The sequence below is a fragment of the Ixodes scapularis genome, unplaced genomic scaffold (genome assembly GCF_016920785.2).
Source record: "Ixodes scapularis isolate PalLabHiFi unplaced genomic scaffold, ASM1692078v2 PGA_scaffold1__304_contigs__length_218370807, whole genome shotgun sequence".
Taxonomy (NCBI): Eukaryota; Metazoa; Arthropoda; class Arachnida; order Ixodida; family Ixodidae; genus Ixodes; species Ixodes scapularis.
The window spans coordinates 160,186,436-160,213,209 of NW_024609846.1; the positions used below are offsets into that span (position 1 = coordinate 160,186,436).

The 26,774-nt window shown below is 43.9% G+C and overlaps 1 protein-coding gene across 2 annotated transcripts in view; it reads right to left on the minus strand.

The window, feature by feature from the left end:
* Positions 1-2,684: 2,684 nt before the first annotated feature.
* Positions 2,685-26,774, minus strand: part of LOC8030692 (DNA-directed RNA polymerase, mitochondrial) — a 102,728-nt gene continuing 78,638 nt past the window's right edge. For both annotated transcript variants that reach the window (XM_029995037.4, XM_029995026.4), the window contains exons 27-33: positions 25,345-25,476; positions 23,050-23,096; positions 22,428-22,526; positions 16,919-16,991; positions 14,720-14,811; positions 3,382-3,461; positions 2,685-2,876 (exon numbers count right to left, since the gene is read on the minus strand). In XM_029995037.4, the coding sequence (XP_029850897.2) occupies positions 2,827-2,876; positions 3,382-3,461; positions 14,720-14,811; positions 16,919-16,991; positions 22,428-22,526; positions 23,050-23,096; positions 25,345-25,476 (573 nt within the window). In that variant the 3' untranslated portion in view covers positions 2,685-2,826. The remainder of the gene's footprint in view (positions 2,877-3,381; positions 3,462-14,719; positions 14,812-16,918; positions 16,992-22,427; positions 22,527-23,049; positions 23,097-25,344; positions 25,477-26,774) is intronic.

A 26,774-nucleotide genomic window follows, 5' to 3' on the forward strand; every position in this document is an offset into this window, starting at 1 on the left:
ACTGGAAGTTCCAAAGCAGAATGCAGTGCAAAGTTTCATCTGTGTATACATGAATTGTGAAAGTGCTTTTATCAGGAACACACAGATATTGTTTAGGAAAACTATCGTTAGAAAATTAATGTAATCAACATTTTTCTTCACTAGATACGCAGCAGAATACCTGGAGAGTGCAGCTGTGAAAACAGTTTCCAGAAAGTAATTTATTTCATGCTAACATCATGCTGAAAAATCAATTTCTTGCCTTTTATCCTGTTGACAAAATCGTAGCATACTTTAAAAGACATCCACAAAGTAAAAACAAGTGTCACAGCTGCATTGCCTATTAAATTCCGCTTAAGAAAAACAATGAGTGAGCCTTTCCTTTTGTCCGATTACCAAACGATAGCTTTCCTAAAGTGAAATTTATTCCAAAAAGTGGAACAGAGAAAAACATGTTCCAAGTGCTCGAACCTCTTCCTTTTTGTTTTAGCATCAGTGGATCGAAAATTTGTAAAAAAATAACTATGCTGTGTAAACAAATGAAAGTAGTGATGGCCTGTAGCTGAGCCGGTTGGTTATCCATCCTTACTGATCACCAGCTGAACGTTAGGAAAAGCGATGAAGAGAGAAAGAAACACTGCTGGACTATCAACCGTTTTAATAAACTTCCTTTTCCTCAACCCATTCCTTAAAAGGGTAGCTTCTTCAGTCAGAGCTTAGACAGAAACTTCCTTTTTCTCCTCACGAAGCGTGGAGTTCTCCTCTTCGACTTTCCCCATCCTAGAAGGGTAGCTTCTTCAGTCGGAGCTTAGACAGAAACTTCCTTTTTCTCCTCACGATCCCTGGAGTTTTCCTCTTCTTCGACTTTCGGATCTTGAAAAACTTCCTTCTTTTTGTCTTTTATACTATAGACGCTTTCAGGCAGCTGTGCATGGGCGCCGCCATAACCGACCTTCAGTTTTTGTTCCCTCTTATTCCGTTTGCTCCACTTCATCATTACCACAGCAAGACAGGTAATTGCCATTTTAAGTGTTACTGTGTCCTTCTCCCCAGCATAGGCCCTGGTGGAGACTCATCAACGCCCGCTTCAGTGTCTCGGCATCTCGGTAAGACAAGAGAAGGTCGGCTATGGCGGCTCAATTTGGCGCGCGCTGAAAGCGTCTATATTATAAAGGAAGTCTCTGAATGAAGGATAGTGCATAGACCTCAAAGCAAGCTGACTTGAGATCTATCCCTCAATCAGAGCTCAGCATTCTGACGTGACCCCAACCCCCGCAAAAGCAGACAAACTTGTGCTTCGCATAGTCCTCAAGATACTGTAAAACCCTTTATTTTCGTGGCCCCTATTTTTGGCGAATCGGTCACAGATGACATAATCGCGACCACTAAATTTCGCGAATTCCAGACGCCTGCATTGAAAATCTTAAGGACCGAAATTTTCGCGCGCCCTTAAATTTCGCGAATTCTTCAATTTGGGAAATTCGCGAAAATTGAGGGCTCGCGAACATTAAGGGTTTTACAGTAATTAACTCACCTTTGTTTCCAGGAATAGGGAAACATTTACTGAACAAAAAGTTATGTTTATTGCATGGCTAGATAGTTTGAAGTATAAAGAATACAATGTTGGAAGTACTTTTAAGATGGAACCATTATTAGTGATTCTGCAACACATTGAAGGTCAGTGTTCAATGTGTGGCAACTAAGTCGAGAATAGATCAGCTGAAAAATTTCCCACGCTTACATCAAAAATTCTATCAACATTGTATGCCTCACAAATTTAGCAACATACGGCAAAAAAAAAAAAAAAAAAGTTATATTTCTATTTGCCCTAGTTGCCGAGATATCCGTCCAGCAAATCTGCAAGGAGCCCAAAATTTGTTCTTGAAGAAACTGCTGTTTTGGCATAAATGCAAATTCAGCCTGCATAGATATTATAAATTAATATTATAGCACTAATATTGATCCACAAAATGAGAAACTTGCTAAAATAGCTGTAATATTAAAATTGCCATTTCAAAAAACTAATTTTTAGGAAATATTTGGCACCAAAGACTTGTCTCCCTTAAAGGTGTGAATGACTCGGCCCTTCTGTTACGTTGGTTGATGTCTCCTTCATCTTGCAAGTTGATCTTTGGTGCGTTGGCTGTTGAGATCTTTCGTTGAATTGTCCAGTCGGGTTTCACCATTTCGTTAAGGCTCCTCCCAGGTTTTGGCACCATGTAAGAATGGCGTACTGGTCGTCAGTTGAATAAGGTCAGCAACAATGTTTATACAAAGATAGGTATTTACATTATTTATTTCCAAGAACAAAATGCATTGTGTCCATGGAACCTCATTCCCATGTCAAGGAAATTTTACAAGTTAACCACTATTTTGAGATAGCCGTGTTCGAGTTAACAAGGTATTACTGTATTAGGAAACAACTGTTTTATTTTTTTCTGCATTCGCGCTTCAAATTTCTTTGTCAAAAAAGTGCTCAAAACACATTCAAAGTACACAAACGGGAGCGAGCTGCTATGAACATTAGTTCATCATATCCAATATTTCGGGTATGGCCGTGTACGTCATACGTGGGTTTGACTGTATTAAGGCCGATCCGAACTGGCCCCGATGCAGGCCAGTCCAGTTGGAAGTTTTGAAACTAGAGAAGTGTTGCTCAAGAAACAAGCAGAAACGAGAACCTTTCTGAAAAATACAGCATTGCGGAAGTTTCGAAGCATATTGCTTCGACATATATATTTATTAACAATGGACCTATCGTTCTCCTATGACACATAATTACAGATGTTATATACACACACTAGAGTCTCTGGGCCACATCTAAGCATCTTCCCCACTGTAGTGCACTCAGCTGAAGAAGTACACCGAATCCAGGACATTCTTGAGTTCGAAAGAGCCTGAAAAAATAAAGTGGGGCATTAAGACATCACCTTGGTCGGGGCAAAATAAAAAATATCACAAAATATTTACCTAGGCAGCAATGACAGCATCAACTAAGGCCACTCAGGCTCTCAACAAAGCGTCGGCCGTGGTTCTTCGGCTCCCCAGGGAGCTTTTTCTCAACTACCGTAAACAACTTAATGTTCCCGCACTCAATATTTTGCAAATTTTGCAAAGTGTGGGTGTCCGGAATATTTAGCGGGCACAAGTTTTCGCGGCTTAGAGTTACATGAGGCATATCTGTAGCCACGTAATGGTGCGCTTGCGAGATCAATCGTCGAGAGATTTTGAAGTCCCGCAATTCCCGAAACTGACGTCGTTCACATCAGCTTTCACAAAATGTTAAATTACAGATTACTACTAATTGTTATGGCTTTACAAGCGCGGGCTTTCAACCCACAGAAGGGACTGCCCCAGCTTGCGGTCTGAATGGGGTCGGAGGACGAAGCTGCTTGGGCTCACCTTTCTGAGGAATCTGTGTGAGGATCCTGTTGAGCTTCTGCTTGGCCAACTCCCCCAAGGAACCGTCACGCAGCAGCTCGCTGCACATGAAATGAACGCGCGTTCAGAAGAGGCTCAAAGACGGCAGACCCACTTTAAGATTTGTTAAGATCATGTGTTGGGCACATCAAAAGCTTGCACCGTGGCTTTACTGGAAAAATAAAAGAAGAAAACCAGATAGAAGGCCACATAAAAACAAACTCTAATCAAGTGGCTATGATTCCAAGAAACCTGTACACATTCTATGCACAAGTAAACAGTCTCTCAATACTTCACTAGGGCTCTAATCCCTGTTTGCAACACTAGTTTTGTACTAAGCTTTCATAACCTGTTCACCATGTCTAGTTTTACCGGGAGGTATGGCACAGGGGAATCTTGATTGTGCATCCCCAGTCTTTGCAACGTCCCACGCTGTACGACGTTTCGGCGCGGGCTCGGTGAACTCCCCATTAAAATTATGCACTAGAAGTTTGGGTTTTGCGGTGTGCGATTACAAGCGTCTTGCATTGTACGGCGATCCTGGTGCATTGCATCACTGAGAAAAACAAACTAAACAGAATAAGCAACCCCTGCAACTGTGCCGGTGGACATGTCCGACATCCTCCCCTTTTCTTCTTCCCCCGGGAAGCCGTTCTTCGTTCAATCTAATTCACCAGCAGTGTTGCTTTTCGTCATTTGCAGGCATGTGCAAATAGTAGATTTTAAGTATGAAAAGAATTCAAAGCAAATGGGGGTTTTGGCCAAATACTATTTTCTAATCAAATATTGAATAGTTTCTCTAAACATTTCACTACTGAAAATGCTTCAACGAAAACCCAACTGAACTTGTGAAAGCTGTTGCCAAGCCTCCATCCACATGTTCATTTCGAAGATAAGTTACTTTTATACTGTATTTATTGACTGTGGCCTCCAAAAGTACAATGGCAAGTAAACAATGCATTTGACAAAGTTAAACCTATAGAGATGCCCAGCTATATTTAATCAAAGGGGGTTATAAATATTCTTGTTATATGCAAATGTCTTTTCTTTTATCACATAATATTAACACAGGTTGTCGGGGCATCTAATGTCAATATCAACATTCATGAAGTTTCCATTTCTTTCTAAATACATCAGGCACGTGCGTGCACCATCACGCTTTAGAAATTAGCATTTCTCCTAAGTACGAGGCAGCGATATTTATAGTTTTTAAAGTGTCGATCGCAATGGATTAGCCCCATTGAGTGCACTTCTTACCAAGCACCAGTGTACTGCGGGTAAGCCCCACCTGTGAAGGCAAGCTCCGCGGGTGTTGCTTCCACGCATTGCTCTGGTGATTGGTAAGAAGTAGTGATGAGCCGAACGTTTGCTGAATCGAAAATTTGGAGCCGAATCTTGGGACTCGGCAAAGCTGAACTTTTGCCAAACTTTTCTAAAGATTCGGCAAAGATTTGGCAAAAATACATTGGTACCAGACTTAATGTTGATATTAAGTTTTTCCTGTTGGAAAAAAAGTTTTATGTGGTTTTTTCGTAACTTAAATGGAACACCAAATGCATATTGACACAGTTATTACTAAATAAGGTTATATTCTACAATATCATTGTATCGGTGTCGTTTTTGTGTGTTTACTGGCAATTTTAGTGACTTCTTGCAGAAATGGCGTCACAATGAGGTTGGGTAGTAGCGGGCACAGTCACTAATCATGCTACAAGAGTTTCAGTTTTGAGGCCTCATCAGCGCACAAGCGTGCAAGTGTATGTACATTGTTAAAATAAAGGCAACAAAAGTGTGTTCTTACTTTCTCTGGGAGTTACCAATTCGTGCACGAAAATGAATGCAAGAGTTGCTGAGCCTTCACCAGAAGAGATAACAATATTATTGTAAATATCCATGTTTTTCGATTTGAGTCGCTTGACATCAGCTTTGCATGAAAGTGTGCATCCCATGTTTGCAACGTCTCGTTTTTAACCTTTAAAATGCCGGTTTCTGGAGTTAGGACATACACGCACATTCAGGAAGATCTTAAGAGTTAGGAACGTCGGATGTGCAACTTCAAGCATGATAGTCCTGTGTTTAGTTCAATGCAGATACATTAAAACCGCAAAATAACGCTAATTAAAAAGCAATATTGTTTTGCTTAGGCACAAACTACTTGTGAGCCGAAAAGAGGATTGTTATAATTGCGAGGAGTGCTTTAAAGTAATGGTCAGTCAATGTTTCAACTACCTCGTTGCATCACTGGAAAGGTCAAATGAAGATCAAGTTATCCGGAATGTACCGCGTAATTTGTCACTTGCGCAGTGGACTGCGTAAATTACTGGTCGATCTTCTGTTCTGGAAGCAGAAAATATTGAAGAGAACCACACTTGCAAAGGCTCGCAATGCAAAGTTACTGTGTTGCCTACTTCACACCTTGCCGTAACCTCTGTACGATGGTGACCGCACAGCGTCCGTTTGCAATCTATAGCCCCCTCGCATTTTTTCGAGTGTGCAAATATTTGCAGAATTTTTGCTGAATCTTTGCAAAACTTTCCTTCAAAAGTTTGGCATGTGCAGAACTTTGCCAAATCTGAAGTTTGACAGATTCAGTTCATCACTATACTCCGTGTCACTAGCTGTGTGCAGTACAAACGAAGGGAGAAAGGCGAGGGGAGAAAGGGCAAACACTAAGATGGTTGGGGAGGAGGGGAGAAACCTCCTCTTTTCTCTAACGTTCCTAGCGCTCTCTCTTTCTTCCCTCACCCTCCATTGTCCTCTTCTCCCATCCTGCCTTCCTAGTGCTCACCCTTTCTCTCTTCACCTGGCATTGCCTTTGCCTGCACTGCACACAGCTAGTGACACGGTGTACAGTAAGAAGCGCACTCAATGGGGCTCACCAGCCACAATCAACACTTAGAAAAATATGATTACCGCAGCTCATTTTGAAGCGAATATCAAATAGCGTATTATTTGAAACTACTGTTTGAATATTCGCACAACACTAGACTCTTTTTTTTTTTTTTTGTCAACCTTTGCCTGTTTCCAATCACACCTTCCTTCGCCAAATACTTTACTCGACCGCAGACATTGCGGAATGGGACTTTTCAATTTTTTTCAATACAGAGTCTGACACCGTCATACAGATGTTTGTGAGGGACGGAATAGAAAAGATCCTCTACGTCGATGGAGAACCAAGTGGTCCCCCTCAGGACTCCTTACAGAACTCTTACAGGGAGCTACTGTAAGAGTAATTACAGGCAGGGTGTCGAACCGAATCGAACCGAAAACCGGAACAGAACCGTTATTTTTAGCCGAACTGGAACTGAACCGAACCGAAATCTTCGCCACCATCTTGGAACTGAACCGGAACCGAACCAAAAAAAAAAAATAATGGTAAACGGTTAAAGGTAATATTTTTTTTTTGTTAGTATCACAAAATGAACATATGGGAATAAAAAATTGGCGGCTGTATTTCTACCTATTGATCAAATCGTCATATACAGAATGACAATGTACGATAAATTGTGGGTTCTCGTCGTGGCACCTTTGTTTTGGCACCATGATTAACCAAGTGTCACATTGTCACGTGACGTCATGGTGTCAATACCTGTTGTCAAGTAATGTCACGTGGCCTCGTGACGTCACGTGACCCACTGCGTCAACTCGATTTAATTTGAGGAACTCATTAGATGCATTAACCTTGTTGATGCCATGACGTAACATGACATCACAATTTCGCACCGAGAGTCACGTGACACCGTGACGTAAGCGATTTTCGTAACCACTAGTCGAGTGCTCGGGTTCATGACAATCAGCATCGCCGAACATTCGGGTAACGGCTCATATATGTCAATTAATTATGATAATTAATACCCCAACTCTAACAATATCTGAAGCTCAGCCCAAGCCTTTGCTTTCCAAACCCTAGCCGCCTAGGGCATGACTGTGATGAACACTGGCGGTATATAATTAGCGTCGAAACACGTTGCCGCTTGTGCAAATTGCTAGTTGAGGAGATATCGGCAGCTGTCTCTGTCCTTTATTTTTTCTGCATCTGTTATTAGGGGAAAACTGATGGATGTTTCCGCAAGCTATCAACGTCAGGGGTTATTTCTTAACACTATTTATTCAAAGCACAAAAAAATGTTGCAAGACCAATTTTACATTATTGAGGCACCGAAACATTTTTTCGTTGTTGCTGAACTGCATCCGAAAGATGTCCCTGAGAATAGAAGTTTTGAAATGACTAGTAAATGCGACTTATTGATATGACGTTGCATAGAACTACACGTGTGTAGGGAAGGAATAACTAAAAAAAAGAAGATATTTTAGTGACCTCAGAGGAACAGCCGAACGTTGGCAGTCGCTGTAAGTCTCACACGAGCGTCGTTCTCAAGTTATGGCCCAAGTTTCGAACCCCTCTGTATTTTGCTTAAATGAGATATAAAAATATTTTTATACATTACTAAATACTACTAAGGATCACTCCCTAACGTTAATAACTGATTGAACTTGGCTTTGCTCTTTTTTCTAGGCAATGGCAGTCGCTAAAAAATTAAAGAAATATGAACATCGTTCATCCCCTCAACTCGGAGCCAGAAGCGGCCACATGGCCTGGTGCCTATGTTATGACGCCAACGTTAATCATACCGCCACGCTGGAGTTTTAAAGGAAGAAAACGCGTGCTAGAGCTCCAGGCATTGTTAGAGGTCGGCCATTCTCATTACCGCAATGGTTGGACACGAGCCGCTACCCAAGTGTCCGCCGAGGCATTGATTGTTACGAGCCGATGTACGGTGCTCACGCAGTTCTCCTGTCCAATCCATGAGCCGCGCTCGATTGTCGACAGGCGCGTGGTTTTGATCCCACAATTACGACATCAATCTTTGGGAAGGCAAGACTAAAACAAATAGTCTCGTTTAATCCTCGCAATTTCATCGTGACAAAGAAGCTTCTGAATCAGTGGCAGCCTGTGCAAGTACACTTGGGCCAGAGGACCAGTAAGCCTCGGAAAATTAATGAACATTCCAACCCGAAATCGTTTCATGACGCCCTTAAACTTCACAGGGTGCAAAAAAAACAAAAAAACAAAAAAAAAAAACAATAAAAGGTTGCGGTTAACAAGTGTCAAATGAAATTGTCGAATTAACAGACACAAACGAAGGAGGCAATTCCTCAGGAATACTTCAGCCTTTCCACTCTGGTGAAGAATGAAGACCAGAAAAGCTGTTCTATGGTGGGAATGAAGTAATGGCCGGCCGCAAGTCAGCAAGCCAGAGTGGAAAGGTTGGAGGGGTTTCCGCCATCTATGAGCGACGGCGGCAACCAGACAACCGGCAAGCCGGTTGTCTGGTTGCCGTCGTCATTTAGAGATGGCGGTAGCTCTCCAGAGTTTAGTGTCATCATTTGTTTGCTGACGGACACGACACTGGGGAGCTAGCCGTTAACAGCAGCGCTGTATAAAGAAGTGCGTCTGTGTGTGTGTGTGTGTGTGTGTGTGAGGGGGGGGGAGGGGGAGTTTTAAACATATACTGTGTTGTAATGGTTCCTCTCCCCTGCTTTGGCACATACCAAAAAGCGTGATCCCGGAAACTACTTTGTTTGCAAACACGCTCTTGCCAAAAAGCATGTTTTTGTCGTGCCTGACGCTCGCGCCGTTCCTCACGATGATGCACTAAGAATAATAATACGTGCCTTTCAAATACTTGGCTTTCACTGAGCTTGAACCTCCTGCAGCGTGCCTTTTGCACCATCGAATTCGATTTTCTCAGCAAGAAGAAATCAGAATGACCACCAGCCTATAGTGTGATGACGTCACGTGCATACCATGCTAAATAGTTCAGCTTTCTGGTGAAATGTGATGTTTGCAACACTAGCAATAGATGTCCTAATTGTAAAGTTGTGCAGTATTTATAGCAGTCTCGTGATGAGATATGGCAGCGTAGAGAAATGTTAGAGCGCATGACTATTCAAGCATAGTGTTGTAAAGTGAGGGCCCAAAACAAGTGCAGGTAAAACCGAATATAACATCAGTTTCCCGAGGCAGTATTTTGCGAATTTTCGAGCTCATGCCAGCTGATGAAATGTAATTTATACTAAGATTTTAAGAATCTTTGTCTGTCCTTCGCGCTATTTATGTAAAATCATGAATTTCATTGCGTGCATCTTAACACATCTCTTTTCGGGTTAAGGTGTTTTGCAAGGGATTACAGTATAGACCACTTACAACGTAACCGCTTATAGTGCAGAACCGGGTATAACGCATTTTTTTTAAACCACCGGTTCGCCTCCCATAGAACTCCATGTAATTACATACCGCTTAAAATGCAGGCGCGCGAAGGGAAATACCGGTTATAGTGCGGTTTCTGGCACAGCCCGCCGACCGCGCCAAAGCAGCGAGCACGCTTCCCTGTGCGACACTAGATAACGGCGCTGACGGCGCGAGCCGCAGGTTGGCCGCAAGCGGCACTGGTAGGGCAACGAGGTTGCTCGAAGAAGCGGGAAGAAGCGAAGAGAGAGGCTTCATTTGCCATAGCGACGGAGGGACGCACGCACATGTCGTTCACGTGCATGCGTCCCTCTGTTGCGTTGCAAACAAAGAAACAAACAACAGCAACGACAGACCAATCGCAGGTCGAGGAGAAGTGTTCGCGCGCGTTGCATGCCGGTCGCGGGCCGGCTGCTTCTGTCCGCAAACATGGCGTCGGTTGTGATCGTCGTCGTAGACGGCGTTCATCTCATCGTTCTGCGTAAAAGCGCTATCCTTGACTGTGAATTTTCGTTGTGTGTCGCTATGATAACCCAGCACGTACTAGAAGGGAAGATCCACCTACTCGTGCGGCGATGTCGTGGCGGCGCCGCGGCGCTCTCAAGACTGCAGAAACGCCCGTGTCGTCGTGTTTGTTTACTTCGACTACAGTGGTGATTTCTAAGCATTTATGTCCTCGAACATTGCCCGGATTTCTTATTTGGCGCACTTTATGCGTGTGCTCAAGTTCAAGGTATTACTGGCGTGTACCGTATGAAGGATGCGAATTTTCACGCGTTTTCATCTCCGGAGAAAAGTGATTAGGGTTAGCAATACTGAACGCTCGCAACGTCCGTCCGCAACCCGTGGCGCCGTTAAAAGGCTGCGCCAGGCAAAAGCCGCTCATTTCTTTCAAAATGTGTGACACGCTTGAAACAGAACTGTACTAGTCTGGTGAAATAAAGACTTTCATCAAACTAAGCTGTTTTTTGCATCTAACATAAAATAAATTCTTTTACAAAGGTAAGTTGTCTTATGGCATGTATTTTGGCCTGAAAAATTGATGTTTTGGTTATAGCGCGGTACCGCTTATAGTGCGGATTTTCGCGACTCCCGCGACATACGTTATATGCGGTCTACACTTTGGAAAAATAACATTAATTATCTCTCCCTTTTTGAACATTTAGTGTGTTTGACTTCCAATCCATCGTGTGAGCACAGAGTCCTTTTTAGCGTACCCTGCAACTTGATGTTTCACACTGCCAATCAACAAACAGAAAAACACTTTTACGCAGACTCCACAGCTCGCGTAGTTTCGAGTACCGTCCTTCCGCAATAAACGGTTATGTGAACTTTATAATGTAAAATTTATTGATCAATATAAAATATATTTAATTACTAACTGAATATTTGACAACATAAATAGAAGGCCGACCACCCTAAAGCAATGCCCCCCAAATTATTTCAAAGGTGTTCTGCCAATCTTTTCCGGCGTTTTTATCCTCGACAGGCACGTTGTAAGTTATATGGGACGGCCTTACATACATCTCTGATTTTGAAGCAAATTTATATAACTACGTGTTTCTCACACATATAACTTCTCAGATATATAGGAGTCTCTTATTGCCTCTTTTATATGGTGAACATTACTTTTGTGTGTCTGTGGGCTGCATGAAAACAAAGTGAACAGGGGCGCGCGGCGGAACTATGACCATTAAAGGGACAATGAAGGCGATTTTAATTATTTTTTTTAAATGGCGTTTTCAGGCTTCTTGGAAACCTGGCATACTGCCCAATTTTTTATAGACATTTGTGACGCGTATTTCTGTACCTACGAAAGAACTGAAGAAACCGAAACTGAACTATCTGCGTTTCTCGTTTTTGGGCCTCCGAAAACGGAGGTGACGTAGGGAGTGACGTCACATGTGAATTGTCGGTACCGGCAGCATTTAGGGCGTCGAGACTCTGGTTACCGCGGTAGGTTATAGCATCGCGGTGGCGCGGTCGTTTCGTCGAACCAAAATGGACCGCAATGCCTCTCTCGCGACCGAATTCGGGCTCCAGTTCAGTGACCTGACACCAACAGAACGGGAGATGTGCCTAAGGACACAAAACTCTGGAATGGCTCTTTACGAGGACGCCCCAGAATTGCCGCCGACCCAGACTGATTCGCCTCACACCTACGCCCAGACTCCGGCTAACCTGAAGGTTCTGTTCAAAGTCTCCTGACCGAAAACGTAGCGAACAAATTCTGACGCCATCGCCGAGACCTCTGCGCAAGACAACGCTGTTCAACCAGAGACTTCGCAATGCTTCATCGCTTGGGAGTAGGTGAAAACTAGCGTCGCCCGAACGATCACAGGTCTTCAGTCGACCGTTTGAACATCCTTCAACTGCGCACAAATTTGGCATGACTACCGTTTTGCAAATTCCCTCGAGTGCCGTGTTCCTAAAGTAAACACGGCACCGACATCTGAAACCAGAACCAAAAAAACTCCCGCGTGCTCCGCGCTGTGTTCTTTATTTTGTAGATTTTGTTTGCTCATAGTTGCTCGTTGCCCGCTTCGCGTGCAGTGTAGCAAAGAGAAAAATAATTATGGTGTTTTGTTTACGGTTTAGTTAAAGATTTCGATTCAATTGATAGTTTTCATGGTTATTCAAGTGGAATTAGAACAGTGTTCATAAAAACCACGAACCAAAGCGTGACCAAGGGCACGTTTCTCGTTTCGACTAATCGCTGAAACGTCTCTTGTGACGTCACGCTTCCAGGCCCCGCGGGGTCACGTTACCTCCGCTTCTGCTGGTTTCTCCCGCAACACTCGGGGCGTCGCCTCGATCGATCCCGGTACGATTATTACCGCGACTGTTTAATTGATTTGCGCGGCACACAAGCGCCGGTTTCAGCTGAAATTTGGGCATCGTGGCATGAGGCGTGCCGGGAACCCAGTTCAATCGCCAAAAAAATATCCGAAATTGCCTTCATAGTCCCTTTAAGCACGCAAATCGTCAGAAAGTGTCCAATTAAGTAGCTTCAATGTCGAGTAGAACGTGATATACTACTTCGTTTTACTTAACATACAAGAATCTTGAAGGACGCTTAAGCTTCGCCTTTAAAAGTGTAACGCGATAGCGTCAACGGGCCTCGTTTGCATCGCACTCTCATTTGCTGCGCAAGCGTGCCTCGCGTGGCCTAGTGAAAAGCGGCTGACTCGCAAGTAAAGGGTCGTGGGTTCGAATCCCACCTAAAGTTCTTAATTTTTTTCTTTAAGGCAAAGAAATTACTTTCAAAGGTGAAATCATTTTAAACAAACGGCAACCTTCAATTTGCATTACATGTCGTGTTTTAATCACTCTCATTCCACGCATGATGTCACCTTTCACATAAGCATTGTGGGTGGTTTGAAATTCTTGCGCGAGGGTATGTAGCTTTGACGTCATGAACCTATTGACCAATCAGAATTTTTTAGTCACCCCACCAACATCGGCTTTTTTGCGACATAAGCTCCTTAACGCTATCGTGTTAAAATCATCAATTAGCAAGGGTGATGCTCATTTGCAAATTAAATTGTCCGGCATCTTGTCAAGAACAAACCTCAACAGCCAGGCTATGCCAGCTTATTCTGTATAAGAAAATGTTCACTTGGGCAAGCGCTATTTCGGCCAGATTCGATCTGAGTGCGAAGATGCGTATATATTAGTGAACAATTGCGATGACTTCTTGCTGCATGATTAGTCGCATGCATGCGGTGCTGAGTGTAAACAATGTTAGGTTAGAACAGGCATTTGGACTGCCGCTCGGTGTTTCTATAAAAAAAAAATAGACTGAAAAAAATTATCCTAAATCTTTTGTTATATTTTGAAAATTGAATTGTTTTTAGCTCAGTTGGGTCGTCATCCTATACATATATATTATGAAGTGTATTTCGGAAACCTTATTTTATGATATATGTGGCTACGAGGTGCTCATTTCATAATTTTATGTGATGTAATTAATTCCTTAGTTCAAGGACACGATTTCACTTTTAATACTGCGACACAAAGTCGAACCAATCATGGGTATTTTAGACGACCTACCACACTTCGCGACAACATTTTATACCGTGTAAATAGATCAGCTTGAACTTTAGAATTTTACTTAAATAGGAAGAAAGGACAAGAAAATACAGTATAGTTCTAAATTAGAAGCTGATCTATTTACAGGTATGTACCAACAAGCTCAACTCTTTACTCTTGTACTTAAACTGTTTGATTCAGGTAAAATATATTTTACTGGTAAACAAAGGGATGTTGAGTCGTATGAACACGACGTTATGTATGTTAATGTAGATTTTCTTCTACTCTTGCGTCAAAATTAAATAAATGAATTTAATATTTTTGGTACCTAAAAACAAAAGTAAATTGCACGGACGATCGAAGAAACTATATAGTTAATCGTTTCACGGCGTAAATAGTGTATATTGCCAGAACAACGCGGAGAATATATTGTCAATTTAGCAATTCAAACCGGTTCGAACCGGTTTGAACCATTATTTTTTGCTCCCCGGAACTGAACCGGAACCGAACCGAAAGCCGTGAACTGGAACCGGAACCGAACCGATAAAAATTTCGGTTCGACACCCTGATTACAGGACTCCACCCGTAAGGACAATCACCATGACAAAAGGGTAAACCTGTGCAAACCAACCTTGAAGCTATGAAATGGAGAACAATCAACCCTACTCACTAGGCACATATGACTTATTTTATCTTTGTGGGACAGTCAGCATCAAACAATAAGTTTTATTGCTTAGCTTGACTGATGGTTGAGGGCTTGAAGGACCCTAGGAAAACCTCCAGGCACCCCAAAAGGCTGCGGACCCCACTTGACAACCTCAGGTCTATGTCTTACAAATTTCCGACAGGGAGCGTAAAACATAGCCAGCACATCCCCCTAAAACCAATTCTTCTGCCCGCAATAATGCAGTCATGATTTGGATCCTGAAAGTCAGTTTGGCTCTTTGTGAGTAGAGCGTATGTCACGTGGGTGCCTTTACCAGAGGAGAGGCAGCTAGGCCAAGGTACCATGGGAAAGCACGGGGCTGCGAGTCTCACCTGTCCCTGTAGCCAAACTTGCCCACCAAGTACTGGGACAGGTTCTCCAGGATGGGTTCACTGTGCAGGGCCACAAACTGCTCCCGGCACATCTGCACACACAAGGGGAGCGAAGGCGCTCAGAACATTTATCCACATTGCACATGCACTCGGATGCGTTCGAGCTTAACGTCTTTCACAGATCTGGGCACAGATGCCGAAAACCTAATGAACAAAAAAAAAAAATATTTTTTTTTTTTTTTTTTATGCAGTAAGAAGTTTTGTGGTTAATGCAAGTTAGAACAAATGACAAATTACGAAAATTCTTGGGTTTCATTTGTTTTGAGTGGTGATGTGTGACATGAAATTTTTACCCTTCCCATTTTCTGGGAAATTGCTTTCTTCTTTTGCACCTGTTAAAGGGACGCTGCACTCCCTACTGGACACACACAGTTTCGTGACATAATGCGGCGAGGTGCAATTAGAAAGGTCTGTACAGGTTGCTCTTCCTTTCCACTTTTCTCTCCCAGATTTTTTACAGAGCGCAGAGAAGAGCGCACGGCGGCATGCACAAACAGACGTACCTCTCTTCTTCATTCCTACCTGCCAACAGGAGGCCTCACAAAGTGGCTCCTGTTCGAACATTACCACAAAGTTGACCTCGATATAAGGGTGGATAAAACTGCATAAAACTCAAAAAGATTCTGCGGCGTAAATATTGCGTTAATCGTTCCTTTCTTCGGGGAAGGTGCATCTTGCGATGTACATGGCCTGTCCGGGCAATTTTGAAAGGATGTCTTTGTGGGAGTGCAATGTCTCTCTTAAGTCCTTGGTGAGGCAATTTGTGAAGCGAGTAAGGTTTACTCTAGAACCAAAAAAAATTTTATATATTTTTTCGTGCACCTAAAACTGTACCTTGCATTGTAGTAGCAGTTCTATTGTTTAAATGCAAATCTGGTACTCTGCAGAAATATGTCGCCCTATTTGATAAAATAAAGCCATCAGCAACAATCATAATAACCATGACAACGTTTTGAAACAGTAAAAAAGCAGGTCTCGCAAAAGTCCTAAGAATAAAGAAAACAGTGCGAACAGGACCCAGGGACAAGGGGAAGGCATACACATGCCTTCCACTTGTCACTGTGCCCTTTGTGCGCTTTATTTTTATTGTGCACCGACTCGCCTAAACTATACACCTTGCCTACACACCTTCTGAGAAATCATTGACCATGTTAAAGTCAGTAGTGATGTCCTTACTAGGAAGAGAGAGATAATAATGTATGACTACACCCTTTTTTGAAGCACAAGTGCAACGAGTGTTTCACGCGCGTGACCTTGGTGTGATTGTAGACTCGAGATTTGATCTTCGTTTACATGTTTCTCGTACTGTTAGTCATGGTCTCCGCTGCTTTGGCATCATTTCGCGGTTGACAAGTGTCCTGAGTGTCTGTTAACCTTGTACTGTGCACTTGTTAGATCGCATCTTGAATTTGCGTCTGTAATATGGAACTATATTGCGATGTCACACAGCAATTTAATTGAAAATGTTCAGCGTAGATTTATACAAATTTTACATGATCAGCACATTGGCCGCCACCGATATTACGGCTACAACTCTATTGTGGTGGACCTCAATCGTTTAACTCTGCATAATAGAAGAATTGCTAGAGATATGCACTTTTTACATCAGGCACGGTGTTATTGACTGTTCAACGTTGCTGATGGCCTTGAGATTCTGTGTGCCCTCTGTGCAGTCATCCAGCTGCCGAGACACTTTTTATCCTGACGTGCGATCAATCTGACCGATGACATGATTGCAACAAACCTATAATGCCTTGTTTTTAGACAATGACATTTTTGTTTGATTTTATTACTTGAAAAACATGCATTTATCTTAAGTATTCACTCACTGGACAGTGCACTGCTGCCCAAGCCACTTCGCTGTTGGCAGGAACTTAATAAAATTATCTATCTACTTAAGGACCTTTATCACTGTTTCTATAACTATATTGCCCTATTAATGGCACTCGAGGTATACCAAAATATTGCCTAGTCATCCTGACTCACATGGTGCCAAGGAACCTCCACAGTTTGGGACAGTGTACGTAAGCAAATGAGGCTGTCCTTTAGACATCACTGTTACCTTTTCACAAAACATCTCTTCCATATAGCCCAGGAAACCTGTGGCACAATGCCTGAGAGAATGAAAGGGGCGCTCACCTTGTTCATGATGTCAACGGTGTTCGGGTGAGTCCAGAAGCAGTCGTGCACCGACACAAACTGGATGCCAGCCCTGCGATCGGAAACAAATCGGTGCTGCGTGTGACCACATCGAGTATTTGGCTGGGGTCGTCGATAGGCCTTTTGCCAAGTTACCCGAGCAACAAGAAGCATGCTGCGAGCGTACCAGTTACATGCGCCGCACGTGCTGGCATCAGCATCAGTAACTGTTCCAAAGCAGAAACCTAATTGTGAGCGCATTTCCAAATGGCTCTTTTTTATTTGCTTCAAATGCTTTATAAGGACAAAGTGAGCCTGTGCAGCGCATGTACTTAAGGTTCCAGCGTTTACCTCAATGCTCGAGTAACTATGTGCCCTTGCGAAGGAACGTGAGTAACAAGGTTATTCGACACGGTGAAACTAAAGAATGCCGATGTCTATGGCATAGGGACCCAATGGCTGTGCTCAGTGGCAGTTCCAGAATTAGGGATGTTCTGACTCTGTCGACTTGGCGGCAAAAACCAAATTCTGGCACGTGCTATTGCAGAGTTTTCAACTGTGCACGAAAACATCAAACTAAAGCTACGTGTTTACTGCAAAACTTTGAACGAGTGCCCACCCCTGGAAGATTAGCAACCCCTTTTTTCAATTAAATAGTAGTACAACAAAGTCAGTAAAATATGCGAGTTAGTTCATTACATTTAAATTTCACTACATGCAAGGATGTTTCCAAAGCAGCGAGTTTCTAATTCCAGAGTAATGTATGTTTGGCGCGTGTAATGACCTAAAATAAGACTGGCTCGTGGGGAAAATAGACTGACTCTCGTTTGAGTCTTGTTAGAGAGTGTCTTCTGGGGCACACTGTATTCCAGGACTTGCAAAGCTTGCAGACATCTGATTGTTCTTAGATCCCGCTTATAGCAGAATCATGGGACGGATGAAGTCACAATTTTCAACTGCGGATCGTGTATCACGTACGTCAACAATCCCTAAAATCCACATCTCGTCACTGGACGAGAGTTTCTCGCAACAATAAAGCACGTAGCAAAATAAAAGATGGTAAATTACTCTTTCGTCACGCAATTCTTAGTCCTACTCAAGATAGAAGCGGCAGCAACAGTTCCCAGCTGATACGCAGCAGGTTCGTGCCTATGTCGAGAGGCTTCTGCCAAAGCTTGTTTAAGACGCTGCAATCCGTACAGCTTCGGAGCATTTTGTAGCAGTCAATGGTTCCTCCTCATTGTGATGCGCTGGCACCGAGGTCATCGCAGTCAAACGTCACTTTTGCTCACCCTCCGTCGTGACGACTATTCTTGGACAAGAGTGCGCCAAAAGCCTTTCAAAGACATGCACTCATCTGCTCCGTGCGAATGCTCTTCGGAGATGGATGATCCGCGGACTTGTCATCACAACACGATCAATCTTTTCGCAGTACCTCGTGCAAATCTACCCATACTGCCCAACACGCCGATTGTGCAGAACGCTTGGCAGGTGCTCGAAACCTCACAAGAGTCTCGGGAGTCAGCGTCACACTGTTTATCCTGTTTGCGTCGATGAAGTACCGGATGGAGACGCAATCGCAGCGAAGTTCCACGAGCTATGAGAAGGTTTATTTTTAGGAAAGCTGCGGGTTTTATGGGCCGCACGGGTGGCACCCCGGCGGTGCTAGAGCTGCCCACGCTGCCAAAGCTGATGCAGCCTTAGGCTGGCAAAGCCAACTTATCACGCAACCTGCTTTAAGGAGTTCCCAAGAACGTCATTGTCGGTCATCTCTTCCTTTGCTGCCTTCATGGTGCCTGGAATGCATTTTCAATCTGTGTGTTTAGCGTCCTATTCCGCCCATGTGTCGAAAGTGTTCCCGAAGAGGCACAAATGACGTCACAGAAGCCGGAGTGCCACGCCGTCGGACGTCGTGATCCGAGCAGTTGGTCGTAGAAAGGCCAGCGAATAGAACGAGTGAATGTGAGTGTCGCGGTTGTCACAGCGTCGCAATTCCTGGGTGCTGAAACTTCCGTGGACCGTCGGGCTAGAGATTGACCTGCAGCGGAGAGGCGTCTGCCATATCCACCACCGCTGCTGGGACGATGTCAGGATAGTGGCCAGCGACGGCGTGTCAATTCTAAGACATCACCGGGCGAAAATCGAGGGACCACTTTTTTTCGGTGCGGTAGACACACCGGTCGGGAATGCGCTCCAGACACCATACTACGATGCACGGATCGTTATAGAGAAAGGGTGCGCTCCTTCGCTTCAAAGATTTTAGAAAGCGAATTTTGGCGTATTGCAAATAAACAGCACTCATCTTTTTGTCCGGATTGCACAAATTGTCGAAAAATTCACAGGGTCTCTTACGTTATCCCCAAGACCACTTGAAGGCGAAAGCTTAAGCACCCATGCATTAAAGACAGACACATGATTTACTTAATTCACTTTGATTCCTCTTAAGGGGGGACACGGCTCCCTGAAACAAAAAATGACAAAAAAATCACATTTTTGAAATTACGTTTTTTAATATCTACAGGTATTTTCGCATCTTTTCTCAAAGTATTATCGCAAAATACGCCCTATTTATTTTGGGGTATTGATTTGAAGTATCTAAACGGAGATGCTTCCTCCGAAAAAAGGAAAAAAAAAGAAGTACAATTTGACCGCCGGTAGCTCGAGAACAACGCGATAGAAGGGGGGCATCTTGGTCTCATTTGAAAGCTCCGCTCCCGCTCTTTCTTCTCCTGCCATTCACGATGCTAGACGGCGATTGGCTGCCGAGAACGAAGCACAAATAAAAAACTAAATCTTGCCACGCGGTTGGCTATTTCAGATCACGTGCGCAAATGGCGCTTTCTCACTGGCCGTTAGGGTTACGAAGCGTCTGCTCGTTGTTTCCGATCCGCCATCTTGTTTGATTCTCGTGCGCGTCTCTGACCATGCCGATCACAACAACTCCACGGAGAAAGTTTCACACGGGTCCATATCACAAGAGCGAATGACATTTTAGTGAACAGCCACATTTGAGCGAATGAACGTTTTAGCGAATAACAGGGGCGCGCGTTAACCCATCCGTCGTGCTGCGCTTTACGCCGCTTCGCGGCGACAGTCTGCGGCAGCTCATTACAAAAATATTAACCCACTTGGCCCACCCGAAACGTCCGACTATTCGCTAAAGTGTCGTTCGGCGAAACGTGGGCGTTCGCTAAAACACCATTCGATCAAGTGAGTACCTCCCTCCGCGAGCCTGAACGTCGACGACAAGGTGCGGGAGCCCGAACACGAAGATGTCGCATCGACGGTGTTGTCGACATCCTGACTTCAAGCGAGCGAGTGCGGCTCGACACGGTGATGCTCAGCGCTTCCGAGATCGACGAGAAAGAAAAAAAAAGCCGAGGAAAAACTAAAAAAACTTTCATCGACGTCCGCTACGACGCGGAAAGCTGCCCTGATGGCCGGCGTCTCGGGCGCCGATCAAGAAGCTCCCGAGAGAGAGTTTCGGTACTCTCAAGCTATGTTGCAAGATCTGCGAGGTTGTCGCATCCGAGTGGAGTTCGCCGCGGGTAGCAATAAAAATCTGTCCGTGAACGTTTTTTGCTGTTTTCTTGAAATGAACTTTTTGCGCAGTTTGCTATTTTGCGGAAGCCGTATCTCAACCTCTACACAACCGATCTTCCTAATTATTTCTTTGTTTGGTAGGTGTATAAGTGGGGTATCCAATAAGGGGTCTAATTGTATCAACCTAGGCATCAGTATTTTTTGTTAGCACCTCCAATATACAGGGTGTCACAAAAAAAAATTTACACTGTCTTTTTTACCGCAAAAATAAACTAGGCATCGCCGAACGCTCATTTTCTGCCCAAAGGTAGCCGCTAGAGGTCACAACCAGATGCCAAAGTTTCAGCCCGATCCGATAATTTAATCAAAAGTTATAAGTGATTTTCTGAAAATTTCAATGGGAAAATGGCGGCCGGCCGAGTTTTCAAACACATGGGGCTCTATGACACACCAGAAACCGAAAACTGGCAAAAATGGGCTCCATTTTCCCATTGAAATTTTCACAAAATCACTAATAACTTTTGATTAAGTTATCGGATCGAGCTGAAACTTTGGCATCTGGTTGTGACCTCAAGCTCTACCTTTGGGCGGAGAATGAGCGTTCGGCGATGCCTAGTTTATTTTTGCGGTAAAAAAGACCGTGTAAATTTTCTTTTGTGACACCCTGTAGATTGTAAAAAGTAATTTTTTAAACTGAAAATTTCGAAATGCCATAAAAATGTTATAAATAATCGTGGAGCCTTCATTTATACCTTATTGGATTCTGTAGCCTTCTACTTTACAGAGATATATTCCTTTTTGAGTTTTGTCTTCATAATTTTTTGGAATCTCGGCCATAAAATGTTCAAATAAAATAGTTAATTTTATCAAAACTAACCAAGCTATTTTAAAACAAAGTACATATTTGTCATCATAATGGGAAGATGGTTATGCTCTATAAATTTCATTTGGATTGGCCCATAAATAAAAAAAAGCTCAAGAAGCAGTGTTTCCCCTTTCACTTTGTCGTCCTTAATATCATTGCCTCTAATTCGCCTGAGTAAACGTGATAGTGAACCTCCGAAGACAGCGCGCTCCCTGACGACACACTTTTGGCGCCATTTCATTGGTACCATTCGTGTCGCCGACGTGTTTTCAGAAGGTTGACTGAACGATGAGACATATAAGGCTTTCACCTTAATAAATTTTAGTTTGCTGCATTTGAGACGTGTCATATGCATGGGTATCTGCAGAACTTTTTTCAAGGGGGAGGGGAAGGGTAGGGGGATGCAAGTTCTTTTTAAACGGTAGCAACCCTGGATTTACGGGACAAAAACGTTGCAGTTGCGAGCCAGCATTGGTCAAACGGGCATATGTTTCAGTAGGATGGGAGTGCTTTGGTCATATTATTCTGCTTTCATCGATATTCGACTATAAAAACTTGCACAATACTACTAGTTGACTATTGATAGTATGCTATAACTTTTATGATAGTCAACTATCGATAGTGCACTATCGATAGTTTTACAATAGCCGGATCGATAGGTAAATTTGGCTTTCACCATCGATAGTATCGATAGTTTGACGCCACTAGTTCACACCCACAAGAAACATGTCGCAATGGAAACCATACTGCGACGGAAATGCTTTTTACGTGGGAAGCGCGAAAATTTTACATAGCGAAGTAAATTGTAAGTTTCAATGATTTCGTTATAACGACGTGTTACCGCATACTCTGTTTTGCCTTACGATGTACCGCAGCAGATGCTACAAGCCACTTTGGCCAATCCAGCGCTCATGGCTTGCCGCGATGCGAGCACACGCTCCACGCGTCCTCTGCCCAACCAAAAGGCCATGCGGCACGCTTCGTACCGCGCGTTGGTTCCGGTTGCTCAAAGCGTTTGTTGCGGTCCGTCGCAAGGCCACATGAAGTACGGTGGGCCTCGAGTGCGCGGTCGACAACGGGTCTTGACGCTTCGTCACTTACTTGTGGCAGAAGAGGGCAGTCAGCATCATGTGGCTAGAGTCCAGGGAGTGGATGAAGTTCGGTGGGAAGGCATTCTTCTGCTTCATCACGTTGGGCCGCCTGGGGCCCAGATGAACGAGGTTAGAAAGCTCGGATCGCGCTCCTGTCTTCGAGGCAGCAGCCGCACTTCTTTGTACAAGTTGATGTTTCGTTAAGAGTTTAAGCACGACACGTCAGCAAAGAATTCCGCAAGTGTGTCTCAACTTTGAAGAACATTTGGCTGCATGACCCTGGCTATTCCAGGCTGAATCTACCCAAATGAAAGGAATTCAGTTTGCTTCGTGAAAAACAAAAAAACACTGCCGTAAACTGGCATTCAGTAAGAAGCGTAATAAAAAAACTACAACCACATCCACCGCGATTGCGGCCAACCTAAATACCGTACCACCCTTTTACCTCGAAACTTACAGTAAAATTTGGAGCTTCCCTGTAATTGTGTGAAAAACTTTCATGCAGGAATTAATTAATTACATAAAAAAGTTTAAGCTCCTTTTATAACTGGCAAGCAACGAATGAACCATCTGATCCCAGGAGCAAGGAAAGAGGCGCTCCTCTAAGGCCCAAGATGAAAGCACATACTCACTGGTACATTTCAAAGCTGGACCAGTAATCCTGGGGGATTCTGTCGCCCTGCACAGAACAAGCTCCTCACATCTCTGCTGTTGCAAAATGGGAAAGCGTCTGATGACAGGACCTCCTGCCAGCTGTTCCAAAATTAGAAAGTGAAATATATAACATTTCCAGGAACGTATGTTACAATACTGGGTCTTGTAAAATGTGGGTGGAAACGTGAGGTTGGAGTTGTTAGCCTAGTACTGGAAACGGCTACTGCAGGTGGCTTTCCAAAGGCAAAATGCAACGCCATCATGCAGATGGCTCATTTCTGCAGATGCACATCCCAAAGATAAAAAAGATGTCTCGCACTCAGCTAGTGCACTAACTGTCTATATTTTTTCTTTCTTTCTATAATTACGTTGATTTGCTGCACGGAGTATGATCGAAGGTAAAAGTAAATGGAACATGTCCCAGTTCGTTACACGACACGGGTGGCGGAGGTGGCAGAACCGACCCGAGTGCTGACCTAGATGGAGGGGGTAATGATCACTACCCCAAAAGTCTAGATCTTGATCCCAGCTGATGGGGACATGCCCAAGCCACCACGCAAGGTCAAAAGAGGGAGAAAAATTGCACGGACAATCACGCGACGTGATGCAAATGAACAGCGTCAGCTGATGCGAAATTTTGATGGTATGTGTATTGCGTCGTGATTTAACTAGAAATTTCCGTGATGTAGCGTTGCGCAATAATATAACATTTAATTTGTTTTTGTTTTTTTTCATCGCCTAGTGATTGTTAAATGTGTGCTACGTGTCCACACACGAATACTGCGTAGGCATGTTTGTGCCTAGCCAAACCAGTCGAAACAGACAGCACCACCAGTCACCCAGGATTGGGTTACCACTCCCGGGTAAACACCTGGCATCACCAGTCTGCCAATGACTGGTGATGCCAGGTGCTTGCTAGCTGCAACATCAAAGTTATGGAGTTTTCCCTTCATTAGAACACCTTCGGGCCGTTATGCAATCCACTGCGACAGGTGCTCCTCTTTATTTAATGACATGAAAATATTTGGATGCCACCACAACAAAAGTCAAGAGAAAGATATATTAAGCTTTTTTTTATTACTATGCACAACAAGGACATGTGTATGTGTGTCAGTGCTGCATCTACAACCTACCAAGTTCGGGGATACCGAATCCGGGAGATTTTCTAAGCTCGAATCCGGGAGATTTTCTAAGCTGAGCTAGGGAGGAAAGGAAGGTGCAACATTTTTTTTTAGGAAATAATGACTGAATTTACATGAAGGCAACTTCATAACATTTTTATTGCACTGCACACGCTAGTGAGATACAGCTCGGCCTCACTATCATTGCTGCCATCAGTTGCAACAGTTACACTCTTTGTTGAAGTGCGGGGGAGGGGGAGCAGGGAGTTAACTTGAGCTTTTCGGGAGATTTTCCTGTCAATTGTACAACCGAAATAGTCAAAATCCGGAAGTCTTCCTGTGAAAGGTGCACCTGCCCAAAAGGTTCGCGAGTTTTAGTCTCCAGAGTATGAAGTTACGTGTTCCGACATGAGAAACTATTAAAAAAGAAATAATATGCAAGATATGAAATTTCTTTCTTGAACTACAATACGACAAATATCTATCTACAGAAAAGGCAGCGTTTGTATTTTCTCAACTGATAATTGTGGCTTCCTGTGCGAGGTGCACCTGACTAACTTGTCAGCGTGTGAAAGAATCGTGGATTTTGATAATTACAATTCAAGAGAAGTATTACCTTGAAATCACGATACTGCACCTCTGGAGTACGTATTTTATCTCATAAAAGGTTTGCAGCGTTGTGAAAGGTTCCGAGACCGAAATCTCTGTTTGGGTAACAAGTTTTCATTCGCGATGGGAAACTGTTGTTAGGAGGAACTTCAAATGCATTTAACTCGACAATAAACGACAATGTGAGAATTTTCTCAGGGAATAAGCTAAAGATAGTGCATTAAAATAACAGCCCTTATTTTAGTTTTCTAAAGCGGTTTTTCTTTCTTCAAGGGAGCTAGACATCTGCGCTTTTCCGACGATCCTGAAAACCGTGCCAGGAGACTTGGCCGGTATGTATCTAACTATTTCAGGTGAGGAGAGAAGAATTTTATAAGGAAGTGTGATGCGTACGTACAACAATGGTTTTTATGCGTAGAGTGGGTGAAACTCGTACTACTAGTCCTCGTCTGTTGCGCTATTTGCGTCTCGCTACGTCTATCCGAATAGCCGAAAAGTTCGCGCTGGCTCGGTCTCGGAGGAAGAGAGGGAAGGAGGACTCACGAAGGACACTGGGCTCCGGACGGAGGCATTCTTGTGGTACGGCTGGACGACAGGCAGTCCCAGAGGGGTGACCCACTCCACGGGCTGCCCACATACCTGCGATATCAGCTTGGCACTGCTCGTCAGCCACTCCTGCGGGCAGAGGAGAGGCAACCGTCGAGCCCTACTCGTGCCTCACAAGACACCCACAGAGAAAAAGACTTGACCCCCCCCTCGATCCTCGCGAGGAGGTGCAACCGGAGGCGGAAGGTTCTCACTCTTTCTGAGTCCGCGTCTCCACGATTGTACAAAAAGCGATCTAAGTAAATACCAATTCGGCATGCGTACAGTGAGCAGGTCGACGAAAATGCCTCTTTCCACGCGCGAGAGAAGGAGGTGCAAAAAGGAGAGAGGGGGTGATCGCACGTGCGATCAAGCCCTGCCCTTGCAGACAAAATTTTCTTCACAGGATAGCAACAACTTCTCGGTCGCGAGTTCTTTGTTTATTACTGCATGTCTGGTAAGTGTTAGTTGACAAAAAATAATGTATCCTTCGAAGTATTTGCTGTGCCCTTTCTCGAAGGCCGAGTCCTCGTTCGTTACGAAGGGGTGCACTTCCGATGACCGTAGAAAAGGCGAGGCAGCCATTGGTACGACTAGCAGACACATTTGTTTTTTAGTGCCCTCTATGTCCTCCGAGTGGAGCTTGGCACTGCAAAGCTGTACCCTCTGTGCAAGTGGCTAACGAACTTGCTCACCGCACTAAACCAAAGTGAGTATTGCTAGCGAAGAACTAAATTCGAGGGATTGCATTGGAAAGCTTTTCCACAAACAATCTGGCCACTCCATGGGCGACGGTCCCCGCACTATGGCCACTTTGCGGGAAAAGTACACTGAATGGCATTTTCGCCAGAGAGCTCTTGTGTCACGGAAATAGTGCGCACAACAGAACTATACCATCTATCTGAGCAAACATTTTGCAAAGGTTTTATGCAATTAACCCAGAAAAACACAATAATATCACTACATTTTACTTGATTAAGGTTTTTCATATCCAAATTTGACGAGGTAAACAGCGATTTCCAAAGACAGACTTATAACCCTGGAACGTGGACCGTATTGAGGGTCCCTCAGAATCCAAAGGGATTACAGGATTTTCGAGACGACACTTCCAAATTTGACAGTACTCAATGTCTTTGATACTGCGTGCACACCCTCCCAAGAAGGAATTCTGGCGAAGACGGGACTGTTTAGGCAGATGCTGGCATCCTTCCTTGCCACTTCACCCTTAGGCTAGCCGCAAAGAAGAAAGCTAGATGCTGGATGTAGCAATCAGCTGTCCACCTAGCACTGCACAGCCATCTTTCCCGCCTTGCAATCAATGTCAGATAACATGCAATCCTGAAGTAAAAAATGCAACTGAAGTCTTTCAGTATAGACCTTAGTTAGTA